This window comes from Coregonus clupeaformis, chromosome 6 (genome assembly GCF_020615455.1).
Source record: "Coregonus clupeaformis isolate EN_2021a chromosome 6, ASM2061545v1, whole genome shotgun sequence".
Lineage (NCBI taxonomy): Eukaryota > Metazoa > Chordata > Actinopteri > Salmoniformes > Salmonidae > Coregonus > Coregonus clupeaformis.
This window is the reverse complement of record NC_059197.1, coordinates 29,494,140-29,512,627: the sequence shown is the minus strand read 5'-3', so window position 1 is coordinate 29,512,627 and position 18,488 is coordinate 29,494,140. Positions and strand designations below refer to the sequence as shown.

Below are 18,488 nucleotides of genomic sequence, written 5' to 3'. Positions count from 1 at the left end.
TCCCCTCCTATATCTCCACCTCCCTCCCTCCTATATATCCACCTCCTCCCTCCCTATATCTCCACCTCCCCTCCCTCCCTATATCTCCACCTCCCTCCCTCCCTATATCTCCAACTCCCTCCCTATATCTCCACCTCCTCCCTCCCTATATCTCCACCTCCCTCCTTTCTATATCTCCACCTCCCTCCCTCCTCCCTCTCCTATATCTCACCTCTCTCTCCCTCCCTATATCTCCAACTCCTCCTCCCTATATCTCTACCTCCTCCTCTTTCTATATCTCCACCTCCCTCCCTCCCTCCTATATCTCCACCTCCCTCCCTCCCTATCTCTCCCCCTCCCTCCCTCCCTATATCTCCAACTCCCTCCCTCCCTATATCTCCCACCTCCCTCCCTCCCTCCCTATTTCTCCACCTCCCTCCCTATATCTCCACCTCCCTCCCTCCCTATATCTCACCTCCCTCCCTTCCTATATCTCCACCTCCCTCCTCCCTCCTATATCTCCCACCTCCTCCCTCCCTATATCTCCACCTCCTCCTCCCTATATCTCAACTCCCTCCCTCCCTATATCTCCACCTCCCTCCTTCCTATATCTCTACCTCCCTCCCTCTCTATATCTCCACCTCCCTCCCTCCCTATATCTCCACCTCCCTACCCTCCTCCTATATCTCCACCTCCCTCCCTCCTATATCTCCACCTCCCTCCTCCCTATATCTCCAACTCCCTCCCTCCTATATCTCCACCTCCCTCCCTCCCTCCTATTTCTCCACCTCCCTCCCTATATCTCCACCTCCCTCCCTCCTATATCTCCACCTCCCTCCCTCCTTTATCTCCACCTCCCTCCTTCCCTCCCTATTTCTCCACCTCCCCTATATCTCCACCTCCCTCCCTCCCTATATCTCCACCTTCTCCTCCTATATCTCCACCTCCTCCCCTCCCTATATCTCCACCTCCTCCTCCCTATATCTCCACCCTCCTCCTATATCTCCACCTCCTCCTCCCTATATCTCTACCTCCCTCCTCCCATATCTCCACCTCCCTCCCTCCTATATCTCCACCTCCCTCCCTCCTTATATCTCCACCTCCTCCTCTCTATATCTCACCTCCCTCCTCCCTCCCTCCTCCCTATATCTCCACCTCCCTCCCTCCCTCCCTATTTCTCCACCTCCCTCCTATATATCCACTTCCCTCCCTCCCTATCTCCACCTCTCCTCCCTATATCTCACCTCCCTCCCTATATCTCTACCTCCCTCCCTCCTATTTCTCCACCTCCCTCCCTCCCTCCCTATATCTCCACCTCCTCCCTCCCTCCTATTTCTCCACCTCCTCCCTATATATTCACCTCCCTCCCTCACTATATCTCCACCTCCCTCCTCCCTATATCTCCACCACCCTCCTATATCTCCACCTCCTCCCTCCTATATCTCTACCTCCCTCCTCCCTATATCTCACCTCCCTCCTATATCTCCACCTCCCTCCGTCCCTATATCTCCACTCCCTCCTCCCTATATCTCCACCTCCCTCCCTCCTATATCTCCACCTCCCTCCTTCCTATATCTCCACCTCCCTCCCTCCCTATTTCTCCACCTCCCTCCTCCTATATCTCTACTCCCTCTCCTCTATATCTCCACCTCCTCCCTATATCTCACCTCCTCCTCCCTATATCTCCACCTCGCTCCCTCCCTATATCTCTACCTCCCCTCCTTCCTATATCTCCACCTCCCTCCTCCCTATATCTCCACCTCCCTCCTTCCTATATCTCCACCTCCCTCCCTCCCTATATCTCCACCTCCCTCCCTCCCTATATCTCCACCTCCTCCCTCCTCCCTATGTCTCCACCTCCTCTCCTCCCTATATCTCACCTCCCTCTCTCTATATCTCCACCTCCTCCCTCCTATATCTCCACCTCCCTCCTCCTATATCTCCACCTCCCTCCCTCCCTCTCTATATCTCCACCTCCTCCTCCTCTCCCTATTTTCTCTACCCTCCTCCCTATATCTCCACCTCCCTCCTTTCCTATATCTCACCTCCTTCCTCCCTATATCTCCACCTCCCTCCTTCCTATATCTCCACCTCCCTCCCTCCCTCCTATTTCTCCACCTCCCTCCTCCTATATCTCCACCTCCCTCCTCCCTATATCTCCACCTCCCTCCTCCCTATATCTCCACCTCCCTCCTTCCTATATCTCCCACCTCCCTCCCTCCCTATTTCTCCACCTCCCTCCCTATATCTCCACCTCCCTCCCTACCTATATCTCCACCTCCCTCCCTCCCTATATCTCCACCTCCCTCCCTCCCTATATCTCCACCTCCCTCCCTCCCTATTTCTCCACCTCCCTCCCTATATCTCCACCTCCCTCCCTCCCTATACAGTGGGGAGAACAAGTATTTGATACACTGCCGATTTTGCAGGTTTTCCTACTTACAAAGCATGTAGAGGTCTGTAATTTGTATCATAGGTACACTTCAACTGTGAGAGACGGAATCTAAAACAAAAATCCAGAAAATCACATTGTATGATTTTTAAGTAATTCATTTGCATTTTATTGCATGACATAAGTATTTGATCACCTGCCAACCAGTAAGAATTCCGGCCCTCACAGACCTGTTAGTTTTTCTTTAAGAAGCCCTCCTGTTCTCCACTCATTACCTGTATTAACTGCACCTGTTTGAACTCGTTACCTGTATAAAAGACACCTGTCCACACACTCAATCAAACAGACTCCAACCTCTCCACAATGGCCAAGATCAGAGAGCTGTGTAAGGACATCAGGGATAAAATTGTAGACCTGCACAAGGCTGGGATGAGCTACAGGACAATAGGCAAGCAGCTTGGTGAGAAGGCAACAACTGTTGGCGCAATTATTAGAAAATGGAAGAAGTTCAAGATGACGGTCAATCACCCTCGGTCTGGGGCTCCATGCAAGATCTCACCTCGTGGGGCATCAATGATCATGAGGAAGGTGAGGGATCAGCCCAGAACTACACGGCAGGACCTGGTCAATGACCTGAAGAGAGCTGGGACCACAGTCTCAAAGAAAACCATTAGTAACACACTACGCCGTCATGGATAAAAATCCTGCAGCGCACGCAAGGTCCCCCTGCTCAAGCCAGCGCATGTCCAGGCCCGTCTGAAGTTTGCCAATGACCATCTGGATGATCCAGTGGAGGAATGGGAGAAGGTCATGTGGTCTGATGAGACAAAAATAGAGCTTTTGGTCTAAACTCCACTCGCCGTGTTTGGAGGAAGAAGAAGGATGAGTACAACCCCAAGAACACCATCCCAACCGTGAAGCATGGAGGTGGAAACATCATTCTTTGGGGATGCTTTTCTGCAAAGGGGACAGGACGACTGCACCGTATTGAGGGGAGTGATGGATGGGGCCATGTATCGCGAGATCTTGGCCAACAACCTCCTTCCCTCTGTAAGAGCATTGAAGATGGGTCGTGGCTGGGTCTTCCAGCATGACAACGACCCGAAACACACAGCCAGGGCAACTAAGGAGTGGCTCCGTAAGAAGCATCTCAAGGTCCTGGAGTGGCCTAGCCAGTCTCCAGACTTGAACCCAATAGAACATCTTTGGAGGGAGCTGAAAGTCCGTATTGCCCAGCGACAGCCCCGAAACCTGAAGGATCTGGAGAAGGTCTGTATGGAGGAGTGGGCCAAAATCCCTGCTGCAGTGTGTGCAAACCTGGTCAAGACCTACAGGAAACGTATGATCTTTGTAATTGCAAACAAAGGTTTCTGTACCAAATATTAAGTTCTGCTTTTCTGATGTATCAAATACTTATGCCATGCAATAAAATGCAAATTAATTACTTAAAAATCATACAATGTGATTTTCTGGATTTTTGTTTTAGATTCCGCCTCTCACAGTTGTAGTGTACCTATGATAAAAATGACAAACCTCTACATGCTTTGTAAGTAGGAAAACCTGCAAAATTGGCAGTGTATCAAATACTTGTTCTCCCCACTGTATCTCTACCTCCCTCCCTCCCTATATCTCCACCTCCCTCCCTCCCTATATCTCCACCTCCCTCCCTCCCTATATCTCCACCTCCCTCCCTTCCTATATCTCCACCTCCCTCCCTCCCTCCCTATATCTCCACCTCCCTCCCTTCTATAGCTCCCACCTCCCTCCCTCCCTCCCTATATCTCCACCTCCCTCCTCCCATATCTCCACCTCCCTCCCTTCCTATATCTCCATACCCTCCCCTCCCTATATCTCCACCTCCCACCCTCCCTATATCTCCACCTCCCTCCCTCCCTATATCTCCACCTCCCTCCCTCCCTATATCTCCACCTCCCTCCCTTCCTATATCTCCACCTCCCTCCCTCCCTCCCTCCCTCCCTATATCTCCACCTCCTCCCTCCCTCCCTATATCTCCACCTCCCTCCCTTCTATAGCTCCACCTCCCTCCCTCCCTCCCTATATCTCCACCTCCCTCCCTCCCTATATCTCCACCTCCCTCCCTTCCTATATCTCCACCTCCCTCCCTCCCTATATCTCCCACCTCCCTCCCTCCCTATATCTCCACCTCCCTCCCTCCCTATATCTCCACCTCCCTCCCTCCCTATATCTCCACCTCCCTCCCTCCCTATATCTCCACCTCCCTCCCTCCCTCCCTATATCTCTCACCTCCCTCCCTCCCTATATCTCCACCTCCCTCCCTCCCTATATCTCCACCTCCCTCCGTCCCTATATCTCCACCTCCCTCCCTCCCTATATCTCCACCTCCCTCCCTCCCTATACAGTGGGGAAAAAAAGTATTTAGTGAGCCACCAATTGTGAAAGTTCTCCCACTTAAAAAGATGAGAGAGGCCTGTAATTTTCATCATAGGTACATGTCAACTATGACAGACAAATTGAGAAAAACAAATCCAGAAAATCACATTGTAGGATTTTTTATGAATTTATTTGCAAATTATGGTGGAAAATAAGTATTTGGTCACCTACAAACAAGCAAGATTTCTGGCTCTCACAGACCTGTAACTTCTTCTTTAAGAGGCTCCTCTGTCCTCCACTCGTTACCTGTATTAATGGCACCTGTTTGAACTTGTTATCAGTATAAAAGACACCAGTCCACAACCTCAAACAGTCACACTCCAAACTCCACTATGGCCAAGACCAAAGAGCTGTCAAAGGACACCAGAAACAAAATTGTAGACCTGCACCAGGCTGGGAAGACTGAATCTGCAATAGGTAAGCAGCTTGGTTTGAATAAATCAACTGTGGGAGCAATTATTAGGAAATGGAAGACATACAAGACCACTGATAATCTCCCTCGATCTGGGGCTTCACGCAATATCTCACCCCGTGGGGTCAAAATGATCACAAGAATGGTGAGCAAAAATCCCAGAACCACACGGGGGGACCTAGTGAATGACCTGCAGAGAGCTGGGACCAAAGTAACAAAGCCTACCATCAGTAACACACTACGCCGCCATGGACTCAAATCCTGCAGTGCCAGACGTGTCCCCCTGCTTAAGCCAGTACATGTCCAGGCCCGTCTGAAGTTTGCTAGAGTGCATTTGGATGATCCAGAAGAGGATTGGGAGAATGTCATATGGTCAGATGAAACCAAAATAGAACTTTTTGGTAAAACTCAACTCGTCGTGTTTGGAGGACAAAGAATGCTGAGTTGCATCCAAAGAACACCATACCTACTGTGAAGCATGGGGGTGGAAACATCATGCTTTGGGGCTGTTTTTCTGCAAAGGGACCAGGACGACTGATCCGTGTAAAGGAAAGAATGAATGGGGCCATGTATCATGAGATTTTGAGTGAAAACCTCCTTCCATCAGCAAGGGCATTGAAGATGAAACGTGGCTGGGTCTTTCAGCATGACAATGATCCCAAACACACCGCCCGGGCAACGAAGGAGTGGCTTCGTAAGATGCATTTCAAGGTCCTGGAGTGGCCTAGCCAGTCTCCAGATCTCAACCCCATAGAAAATCTTTGGAGGGAGTTGAAAGTCCATGTTGCCCAGCGACAGCCCCAAAACATCACTGCTCTAGAGGAGATCTGCATGGAGGAATGGGCCAAAATACCAGCAACAGTGTGTGAAAACCTTGTGAAGACTTACAGAAAACGTTTGACCTGTGTCATTGCCAACAAAGGGTATATAACTGTCACGGTTAACTACGCCAGAACCCAGAAGCAGACCAGGACAAGGTACGTGGAGACAAAGGTGAGTGTTTATTAATAGATTCCGAGTGAGGCTGAATAATCCAGGGAACAGAGCGGGTGGCGTGGATGGGTTGTTGAGGGTGCAGTGGTTGGTCCGGTACTGGCTCGGCAGCCGCCGACCATCAGGCAGAGGTTGGGTGAAGGTTCGGGTGAGAGACTGCAGACAGAACAAAACGGAGGTCAGTACACAGCAAGTCAAAAAGGTGCAAAACAACAAAACTAACACTAATGGCTCAGAGACTGATACGCTGACAAACATACTGTTCATGGCTAACGATCCGGCAGGAACTGGATGTTGGGCCAGAGCCTAAGAAGGGTGATGATCAGGACCAGGTGTGCAGATTGCTGATGGGATGCAGGTGCGGAAAACAAGAGCGCTCCCCGGAGCGTTCCCGAACCCTCGGGAAACTGGAGATTACGAACAGGAACACTAGTCACCAGACAGGACCCGACTCAGACAGCCGGGATCGTCACAGTACCCCCCCTCCGACGAACGCCACCGGGCGGACTCCCGGAGCGCCAGGATGGAGGCGGTGAAGTCACTGATGAGGTCCGCATCTAGGACCTGTCGCCGCGGAATCCAACTCCTCTCTTCAGGGCCATACCCTCCCAGTCCACGAGATACTGGAAACCCCGGCCCCGCCGTCTGGAATCCATGATGCGACGCACCGTGTAGGCAGGACCACCTCCGATCATCCGAGGAGGAGGAGGAGGAGGCGGAGGAGGCAACAGAGGACTGAGGAAGACAGGCTTGAGGCAGGAGACATGAAAGGTGGGATGGACTCTGAGCGTCCTCGGTAGTTTGAGTCGAACTGCCACTGGATTGATCACCTTCTCCACCACAAACGGACCAATGAACTTCGGTAACAACTTCCTAGACTCAGTCCATAACGGAAGATCCCGTGTGGCCAACCAAACCCTATCTCCGATGGTATAGGTGGGAGCGGGGATCCGGCGACGTTCGCCTGGAGCTGATACCGGTCCGAAACTCTAAGGAGTGCCTTTCTGGCCCGATGCCAGGTCCGGTGGCAACGACGAATATGGGCCTGAACAGAAGGCACTGAGAGCTCCTTCTCCTGAGAAGGAAACAGGGGAGGTTGGTAGCCATACAGGCACTGGAAGGGAGACATCCCAGTGGCAGATGTAGGAAGAGTATTGTGGGCATACTCAACCCAAGGCAACTGAGAGACCCAGGAGGTGGGGTTGGAAGAGACCAGACAGCGTAGCGTGGATTCCATCTTCTGGTTGGCTCTCTCCGCCTGACCATTGGATTGAGGGTGAAAACCAGATGTGAGACTGACTGTAGCTCCAATGGCCAAACAGAAGGACTTCCAGACAGCAGAGGTAAACTGAGGGCCACGGTCGGAAACGATATCACTGGGCAAACCGTGGACCCTGAAAACCTCCCTAACCAGGATCTCGGACGTCTCCGAGGCAGAGGGAAGCTTGGCAATAGGCACAAAGTGGGCGAACTTGCTGAATCTGTCCACGATAGTCAGAACGACCGTGTTCCCCTCAGAAGCGGGCAACCCAGTGACGAAGTCCAGGGCCAGATGCGACCATGGTCGCGGGGAATAGGAAGGGGGTGAAGTAGTCCAGAGCTGGGCCGATTGGTACTCTTATTCTGCGCACACACTGGACAGGCAGCAACAAAACCCCGAGTATCCTCGGCCATGGCAGGCCACCAAAAAGCGTCTGCGAAGAAACGCCATTGTCCGAGCCACGCCAGGGTGACAAGCCATCTTGCTGGCGTGGGACCATTTGAGGACAGCAGGACGAACCGACTCAGGCACAAACAACCGACCGGGTGGACCGTTACCGGGACCGGGCTGAGTCCGAAGGGCCGCCAGCACCTCCTCCTCAATCTTCCACATAACTGCTCCCACGACGCAGTTCCGGGGGAGGATTGTCTCGGTCTTGGACTCACTCTCCTCCGTCTTGGAGAACATCCGGGACAAAGGCGTCCGCCTTGCCGTTCTTAGATCCAGGTCGGAACGTCAGGGCAAACTTGAATCGTCCGAAAACAACGCCCACCTGGCCTGGCGGGAGTTGAGACGTTTAGCCGATTGCACGTAAGCAAGATTCTTGTGGTCAGTCCAGACCATAAACGGTTGCTCCGCCCCCTCCAACCAGTGGCGCCACTCCTCCAAGGCAAGTTTCACCGCGAGAAGCTCCCGGTTACCCACATCGTAATTCCTCTCCGCAGGCGAAGGCGACGAGTAGTAGGCGCAGGGATGGAGTTTACTGTCCGTGGAGCATCGCTGCGACAGGATGGCGCCAACTCCCACATCAGACGCGTCCACTTCAACGGCAGAACTGACGGGCCGTGTCCGGTTGAGAGAGAATCGGTGCGTTGGTGAATCGCCTCTTCAAATCCAGAAACGCTCGATCCGCCTCCGGATTCCACTTGAAGGTCCTGATACTGGAAGTCAAGGCAGTTAACGGAGCGGCCACACGGCTGTAATCCCGGATGAATCTGCGGTAGAAATTCGCAAACCCCAAAAATCTCTGGAGCTGCAATCTCGTACCGGGCTGGGCCCATTCCAGAACCGCTCTAACCTTCTCCTGGTCCATCCTAATCTCTCCCCTGGAGATGATGTACCCGAGAAAGGATGTCGTGTGGGCGTGAAACTCGCACTTCTCGGCCTTCACGAACAGGCGATTCTCCAACAATCGCTGCAGAACCTGCCGGACATGCTGGACGTGGTCGGAAGGTTCCTTCGAGAAGATCAGAATGTCATCCAGGTAAACAAACACAAAGAGACCGATCATATCTCTCAGGACGTCGTTCACCATACTCTGGAATACCGCTGGAGCATTGGTCAGTCCAAACGGCATCACCTGATACTCGAAGTGACCCATCGGTGTATTGAAACCCGTCAACCACTCGTCCCCCTCTCTGATCCGGACCAGGTGATACGCATTGCGTAGGTCTAGCTTGGTGAACACCGTAGCACCCTGTAAGGAGTCGAAGGCAGAACTCATCAAGGGCAGGGGATACTTGTTCTTGACCGTGATGTCATTCAACCCCCGATAATCAATACACGGTCGAAGAGAGCCATCCTTCTTACCCACAAAGAAGAATCCTGCCCCCAGGGGTGATGACGAGGGACGAACGAGACCAGCAGCTAGGGACTCCTTGATGTAGGTCTCCAACGCCTCACGTTCAGGTCGGGAGATACTGTATAACCTTCCCTTGGGGTAGACCGCTCCAGGAACCAGGTTGATGGCACAATCATATGGTCGGTGGGGAGGGAGTGACAGAGCCTTCTGCTTACTGAAAACTTCCCCCAAATCGTGATATGTCTCGGGAACCAGGGACAAATCTGGGGGGTTTAGCCTCAATCACCTGACTGGGAACCGAATGGGGGCAGGCAGTCTTGAGACAGTTAGCATGACAATCAAGGCTCCAACTCGTTACCTTGCCCGTCACCCAATCGAACGTGGGATTGTGTTCCTTCAGCCAGGGGTATCCAAGGACCAGAGGAACATGGGAAGACGGCAGAATGAAGAATGAAATCATCTCAGAATGATTCCCCCGACAACCGCATCTTAACCGGTTCAGTCCTCATCGTGATACGTGCCAGACTACTGCCGTTCAGAGTGGTCGCTTCAATGGCTTCCGGCAATTGCTCCTTGGAAAGCCCCAGCTGTTCCACCAACTCGGCATCAAGAAAGCTTCCATCGGCACCTGAATCGATAAAAGCGTTAAGCGCTAAGCTCTGATTCCTGTTCACAAGGGTAGCCGGGAAACGTGGTCTGACAGAGGTACTGAGAGGTTGAAACTGGCTCGCTAAAAGTCCTCCCAACTTTAGCGAGCCGGGCAGTTTGACGACCGCCGGGAACAAGTGGAGATGTAATGTCCCGAGCTACCACCGTAGAGGCAGCAGTTGGTCTTACGTCTATGTTGACGCTCCTCCTTGGTTAACCCGTGCCGCCCCCACTTGCATGGGTTCAGAATCGGGAGAGAGGACCTCTCCACTAATCCATTGTGGTGGAGAATGATCGACGTGTTCTGGTCCACCACCCGACCCGACTGGGAACTGAGAAGCTGATCGATTGGGCCGGACCCCATTGCTTCTCCCTCCTTCGCTCTCGGACTCGATTATCCACCCGAATAGACAAAGCTACCAAGCTGTCCAGGTCACTAGGCTCCGGATAGGAGATCAACTCATCCTTGAGCTGCTCCGACAGACCCTGGTAAAAGGCCGCTTGCAGAGACTCCTCGTTCCACCCACTCTCCACAGCCAACGTCTTGAACTCGATCACGAAGTCGGCCACGCTGCGAAGTTCCTTGGCGGCGAAAACAGGCGCCTAGCTGCGTCCCTCCCTCGGACGGAATGGTCGAAGAGCTTCCTCATCTCGGCCGTGAACCCCTGGTATGAAGCCATGCAGGGATCCTGTCGTTCCCCAAACGGCTGAAGCCCACTCCAGCGCTCGACCACGCAGCAACTCAATCACAAAGGCTATCCTAGCCTTGTCTGTGGCATAAGAGTAGGGCTGTAGATCGAACACTAGTCCACACTGCATAAGGAAGGAACGGCATCTTCCCAGCTCCCCCTCATACTTATCCGGCGTCGGAACCTTGGGCTCACGGATGGACACAGCTTCAGAAGCGGCAGGCGAGATGGGTGAAACCGGTAGTGGATCCTCCACCGGACACTTGCGTTGGTTCTGGACCTCCGTCAGACCGGTAGAAAGGTTCCGAACTGACAACGCGATCTCCTGTAGTACCATGCTATGATGGCCCAACATCTTCTCCTGCTGGGTAATAGCATGGCGAACAGAGTCCAGGTCCGCTGGGTTCATTACTGGCCGGATCGTTCTGTCACGGTTAACTACGCCAGAACCCAGAAGCAGACCAGGACAAGGTACGTGGAGACAAAGGTGAGTGTTTATTAATAGATTCCGAGTGAGGCTGAATAATCCAGGGAACAGAGCGGGTGGCGTGGATGGGTTGTTGAGGGTGCAGTGGTTGGTCCGGTACTGGCTCGGCAGCCGCCGACCATCAGGCAGAGGTTGGGTGAAGGTTCCGGGTGAGAGACTGCAGACAGAACAAAACGGAGGTCAGTACACAGCAAGTCAAAAGGTGCAAAACAACAAAACTAACACTAATGGCTCAGAGACTGATACGCTGACAAACATACTGTTCATGGCTACCGATCCGGCAGGAACTGGATGTTGGGCCAGAGCCTAAGAAGGGTGATGATCAGGACCAGGTGTGCAGATTGCTGATGGGATGCAGGTGCGGAAAACAAGAGCGCTCCCCGGAGCGTTCCCGAACCCTCGGGAAACTGGAGATTACGAACAGGAACACTAGTCACCAGACAGGACCCGACTCAGACAGCCGGGATCGTCACAATAACAAAGTATTGAGAAACTTTTGTTGTTGACCAAATACTTATTTTCCACCATAATTTGCAAATAAATTCATTACAAATCCTACAATGTGATTTTCTAATTTTGTCTGTTATAGTTGACGTGTACCTATGATGAAAATTAGAGGCCTCTCTCATCTTTTTAAGTGGGCGAACTTGCACAATTGGTGGCTGACTAAATACTTTTTTTCCCCACTGTATATGACAGGCCCTTTTACGCTGTCAAATAGTGTGCCCTTGTGAAATTATTCTTGAATGTGAAAACCCTTTTGCTTCATGGTCGAGCGAACACAATAAAGTCTGCTCCCTCTCCCCCCTCCCTCCCCCACTCCCTCTCCCCCGCTCTCTCACCTCCGCTCCGCCCCGGCACCCAAGTAAAGATGGTGGGAAACGACATTGGGGGACTGTTTAATGGTGGGTGACTGGCACTAATTTGGCAGAAAATAAAGGACCCCTGGGCATAGCTTACCTTTTACCCAGAGTATGGCCGTCATCTCAGCCGAGCCAAACTGATTCTCAGCTCGACATACATAGTCCCCCTCGTCAGAGCGGCTGGAGTTGATGATCCTCAGTGTGTTGTTTCGTAACAACATTATCCTGTCAAAGAAAATAAAGAACAAAGACAATACAACTCAACATAGCTTTACGCGGGTTTAGTAGCTTATTGTATTCATTAAAATGATATGACGTTACTGGAAGACGGAAGATCAGCTCAGAAAGTCATAGAGCAGCATAATGTTAGCGTTTCAGAAAGTATCTGTTTGGGGATATGAAACATTTCATATACTGTATGTTCTATCTAGATCCGACAAAATTATCTTATTCTAGAGTATGTACTGTATGTATGTACTGTATATATGTACAGTATATATGTACAGTATATATGTACAGTATATATGTACAGTATGTATGTACTGTATATATGTACAGTATATATGTACAGTATGTATGTACAGTATATATGTACTGTATGTATGTACTGTATGTATGTACTGTATATATGTACAGTATATATGTACAGTATATATGTACAGTATATATGTACAGTATGTATGTACAGTATGTATGTACTGTATGTATAAGCTACATAAACTGTTTAACTGTGAACTCAAGTGATGCCTTTTCTGGAATTTCTGTGTGACCTTCAATACGATGACCTGAAATCAGTTTCTGCCGTGACTCTTAGTATCACACCAACAGCAGACATAGTGAAATGGCTAAACAGCTCAATACATGTCATTTTCCCATCTACCGACCAATCAACAATTTAAATTCCTTAATGAAGGCGATTTACTGATAACATTAAATAAGTCTAATCTCCAATAAGATTACAACACTGATGTAATGGGTTGAGATAAGGGCTAAGCTAATAGGGAACGTGTTTTTACTTGTAATTCAGACACTTTCATTACAGCCAGAGTGGAATATGCATTAGACTGCACAGTTTTAAAACAATATCTGTGTCCCTAATCGCAACCTATTCCCTGTTTAGTGCACTACTTATGTAAAATCAAATCAAAAGTAGTGCACTATATTGGAAATAAGGTGTCATTTGGGATGAGGACATATTGTTTTTAAATGACCAAACAGCTGGTCATTGGGTTATAAATGACCAAACAGCTGGTCATTGTGTTATAAATGACCAAACAGCTGGTCATTGGGTTATAAATGACCAAACAGCTGGTCATTGTGTTATAAATGACCAAACAGCTGGTCATTGTGTTATAAATGACTAAACAGCTGGTCATTGTGTTATAAATGACCAAACAGCTGGTCATTGTGTTATAAATGACCAAACAGCTGGTCATTGTGTTATAAATGACCAAACAGCTGGTCATTGGGTTATAAATGACCAAACAGCTGGTCATTGTGTTATAAATGACCAAACAGCTGGTCATTGGGTTATAAATGACCAAACAGCTGGTCATTGTGTTATAAATGACCAAACAACTGGTCATTGTGTTATAAATGACCAAACAGCTGGTCATTGTGTTATAAATGACCAAACAGCTGGTCATTGTGTTATAAATGACCAAACAGCTGGTCATTGTGTTATAAATGACCAAACAGCTGGTCATTGTGTTATAAATGACCAAACAGCTGGTCATTGTGTTATAAATGACCAAACAGCTGGTCATTGTGTTATAAATGACCAAACAGCTGGTCATTGGGTTATAAATGACCAAACAGCTGGTCATTGGGTTATAAATGACCAAACAGCTGGTCATTGTGTTATAAATGACCAAACAGCTGGTCATTGTGTGTTATAAATGACCAAACAGCTGGTCATTGGGTTATAAATGACCAAACAGCTGGTCATTGGGTTATAAATGACCAAACAGCTGGTCATTGGGTTATAAATGACCAAACAGCTGGTCATTGTGTTATAAATGACCAAACAGCTGGTCATTGTGTTATAAATGACCAAACAGCTGGTCATTGTGTGTTATAAATGACCAAACAGCTGGTCATTGGGTTATAAATGACCAAACAGCTGGTCATTGGGTTATAAATGACCAAACAGCTGGTCATTGGGTTATAAATGACCAAACAGCTGGTCATTGGGTTATAAATGACCAAACAGCTGGTCATTGTGTTATAAATGACCAAACAGCTGGTCATTGGGTTATAAATGACCAAACAGCTGGTCATTGTGTTATAAATGACCAAACAGCTGGTCATTGTGTTATAAATGACCAAACAGCTGGTCATTGTGTTATAAATGACCAAACAGCTGGTCATTGTGTTATAAATGACCAAACAGCTGGTCATTGTGTTATAAATGACCAAACAGCTGGTCATTGTGTTATAAATGACCAAACAGCTGGTCATTGGGTTATAAATGACCAAACAGCTGGTCATTGTGTTATAAATGACCAAACAGCTGGTCATTGTGTTATAAATGACCAAACAGCTGGTCATTGTGTTATAAATGACCAAACAGCTGGTCATTGGGTTATAAATGACCAAACAGCTGGTCATTGGGTTATAAATGACCAAACAGCTGGTCATTGTGTTATAAATGACCAAACAGCTGGTCATTGGGTTATAAATGACCAAACAGCTGGTCATTGGGTTATAAATGACCAAACAGCTGGTCATTGGGTTATAAATGACCAAACAGCTGGTCATTGGGTTATAAATGACCAAACAGCTGGTCATTGGGTTATAAATGACCAAACAGCTGGTCATTGGGTTATAAATGACCAAACAGCTGGTCATTGGGTTATAAATGACCAAACAGCTGGTCATTGTGTTATAAATGACCAAACAGCTGGTCATTGGGTTATAAATGACCAAACAGCTGGTCATTGGGTTATAAATGACCAAACAGCTGGTCATTGTGTTATAAATGACCAAACAGCTGGTCATTGGGTTATAAATGACCAAACAGCTGGTCATTGGGTTATAAATGACCAAACAGCTGGTCATTGGGTTATAAATGACCAAACAGCTGGTCATTGGGTTATAAATGACCAAACAGCTGGTCATTGTGTTATAAATGACCAAACAGCTGGTCATTGGGTTATAAATGACCAAACAGCTGGTCATTGGGTTATAAATGACCAAACAGCTGGTCATTGGGTTATAAATGACCAAACAGCTGGTCATTGGGTTATAAATGACCAAACAGCTGGTCATTGTGTTATAAATGACCAAACAGCTGGTCATTGTAGTTATAAATGACCAAACAGCTGGTCATTGTGTTATAAATGACCAAACAGCTGGTCATTGGGTTATAAATGACCAAACAGCTGGTCATTGGGTTATAAATGACCAAACAGCTGGTCATTGGGTTATAAATGACCAAACAGCTGGTCATTGTGTTATAAATGACCAAACAGCTGGTCATTGTGTTATAAATGACCAAACAGCTGGTCATTGTGTTATAAATGACCAAACAGCTGGTCATTGTTTTATAAATGACCAAACAGCTGGTCATTGGGTTATAAATGACCAAACAGCTGGTCATTGGGTTATAAATGACCAAACAGCTGGTCATTGTGTTATAAATGACCAAACAGCTGGTCATTGTGTTATAAATGACCAAACAGCTGGTCATTGTGTTATAAATGACCAAACAGCTGGTCATTGTGGGTTATAAATGACCAAACAGCTGGTCATTGTGGGTTATAAATGACCAAACAGCTGGTCATTGGGTTATAAATGACCAAACAGCTGGTCATTGGGTTATAAATGACCAAACAGCTGGTCATTGGGTTATAAATGACCAAACAGCTGGTCATTGGGTTATAAATGACCAAACAGCTGGTCATTGTGTTATAAATGACCAAACAGCTGGTCATTGTGTTATAAATGACCAAACAGCTGGTCATTGTGTTATAAATTACCAAATAGCTGGTCATTGGGTTATAAATGACCAAACAGCTGGTCATTGGGTTATAAATGACCAAACAGCTGGTCATTGGGTTATAAATGACCAAACAGCTGGTCATTGTGTTATAAATGACCAAACAGCTGGTCATTGTGGGTTATAAATGACCAAACAGCTAGTCATTGGGTTATAAATGACCAAACAGCTGGTCATTGGGTTATAAATGACCAAACAGCTGGTCATTGTGTTATAAATGACCAAACAGCTGGTCATTGTGGGTTATAAATGACCAAACAGCTGGTCATTGGGTTATAAATGACCAAACAGCTGGTCATTAGTTATAAATGACCAAACAGCTGGTCATTGTGTTATAAATGACCAAACAGCTGGTCATTGTGTTATAAATGACCAAACAGCTGGTCATTGTGTTATAAATGACCAAACAGCTGGTCATTGTGGGTTATAAATGACCAAACAGCTGGTCATTGGGTTATAAATGACCAAACAGCTGGTCATTGGGTTATAAATGACCAAACAGCTGGTCATTGTGTTATAAATGACCAAACAGCTGGTCATTGTGTTATAAATGACCAAACAGCTGGTCATTGTGTTATAAATGACCAAACAGCTGGTCATTGTGTTATAAATGACCAAACAGCTGGTCATTGGGTTATAAATGACCAAACAGCTGGTCATTGTGGGTTATAAATGACCAAACAGCTGGTCATTGGGTTATAAATGACCAAACAGCTGGTCATTGGGTTATAAATGACCAAACAGCTGGTCATTGTGTTATAAATGACCAAACAGCTGGTCATTGGGTTATAAATGACCAAACAGCTGGTCATTGTGTTATAAATGACCAAACAGCTGGTCATTGGGTTATAAATGACCAAACAGCTGGTCATTGTGTTATAAATGACCAAACAGCTGGTCATTGGGTTATAAATGACCAAACAGCTGGTCATTGGGTTATAAATGACCAAACAGCTGGTCATTGTGTTATAAATGACCAAACAGCTGGTCATTGGGTTATAAATGACCAAACAGCTGGTCATTGTGTTATAAATGACCAAACAGCTGGTCATTGTGTTATAAATGACCAAACAGCTGGTCATTGTGTGTTGTAGATAAAGCAACAACACATGGAGCGTGATCATTTTAAAGGAGGCTACCCTTCATGGTGTATCAATGTATATGTTCAGAAGCCTTGTGTTTTTTAAGGGAACAATGCACCACTTTCAACCAATGTACCATTTGATGTGCCTTTTGATGACCTGTGTAGTGTACATGATGCAATCAAGAAGAGATTATCTGACATGGTCCAGCCTTATCTATATAATGTTCAAAGGAAATGTACAGGAAACGTAAAGGAAATGTACAGGAAATGTACAGGAAATGTAAAGGAAATGTAAAGGAAATGTAAAGGAAATGTAAAGGCAATGTAAAGGAAATGTAAAGGCGATGTAAAGGCAATGTAAAGGAAATGTAAAGGAAATGTAAAGGAAATGTACAGGAAATGTACAGGAAATGTAAAGGAAATGTACAGGAAATGTACAGGAAATGTAAAGGAAATGTAAAGGCAATGTAAAGGAAATGTAAAGGCAATGTAAAGGAAATGTAAAGGCATAAGACATCAATCATTCCGTCCTGAAGAATCAAGATGTGTCAAACTCTGGGAATGAGTGCTGCATCCAATAAACAGAATGCAAAAAGCTGTCAGTCCAGCATTTCACACAGCTGTCCTCCTGAAGAGAGAGTAGGATGGAGAGGTAACACATATTCAGTAAAACTAAGATAACCAGCTAGTCTGTCCTCCTGTCTTCATCCATATAGAGAATGACACTGATAATGCTTTTAGTATAGCAGATTATATTCGGACTAAATCAGTTCACTGAAACCTTAGTGTTATGATCTCGCACAGTGAAAATGCAGTCATGAGTTATTATTTTTTCCAGTTCATAAAAACTGAACTATTGATCAAAACCTTTCAAGTGAAGTCTTAAACTGTTAAAATCAACTAATCTCTTTACATTGTAATAAACAGTACACAGTTAAATCACATTCATATTGTCATTCCAGTTTAATGCTGATAGGACGGAAACATAGACCTTTTATGAAACCTCAACTCTAAACCCTGTCATACAGAATATAGAGAGAGACAGGAGAAATAAAAGGCTCATTACAGTGGAGAGGTTCTGACAGTCATCCAACTCAGTGGAGGGTGGTGTAGAGAGCAGATGGATTTAGGCTGTGGACCTACTGACAGACCAGGACCTGGTGTAGAGAGCAGATGGATTTAGGCTGTGGACCTACTGACAGACCAGGACCTGGTGTAGAGAGCAGATGGATTTAGGCTGTGGACCTACTGACAGACCAGGACCTGGTGTAGAGAGCAGATGGATTTAGGCTGTGGACCGACTGACAGACCAGGACCTGGTGTAGAGAGCAGATGGATTTAGGCTGTGGACCGACTGACAGACCAGGACCTGGTGTAGAGAGCAGATGGATTTAGGCTGTGGACCTACTGACAGACCAGGACCTGGTGTAGAGAGCAGATGGATTTAGGCTGTGGACCTACTGACAG

At 47.5% G+C, this 18,488-nt stretch overlaps 1 protein-coding gene across 1 annotated transcript in view; it reads right to left on the bottom strand.

Annotated features, from left to right (window-relative positions):
• Positions 1 to 18,488, bottom strand: part of LOC121559952 (contactin-5-like) — a 326,846-nt gene that overhangs the window by 141,928 nt on the left and 166,430 nt on the right. Inside the window, exon 8 of the mRNA XM_045219969.1 lies at positions 12,035 to 12,162. Within this exon, the coding sequence (XP_045075904.1) occupies positions 12,035 to 12,162 (128 nt within the window). The remainder of the gene's footprint in view (positions 1 to 12,034; positions 12,163 to 18,488) is intronic.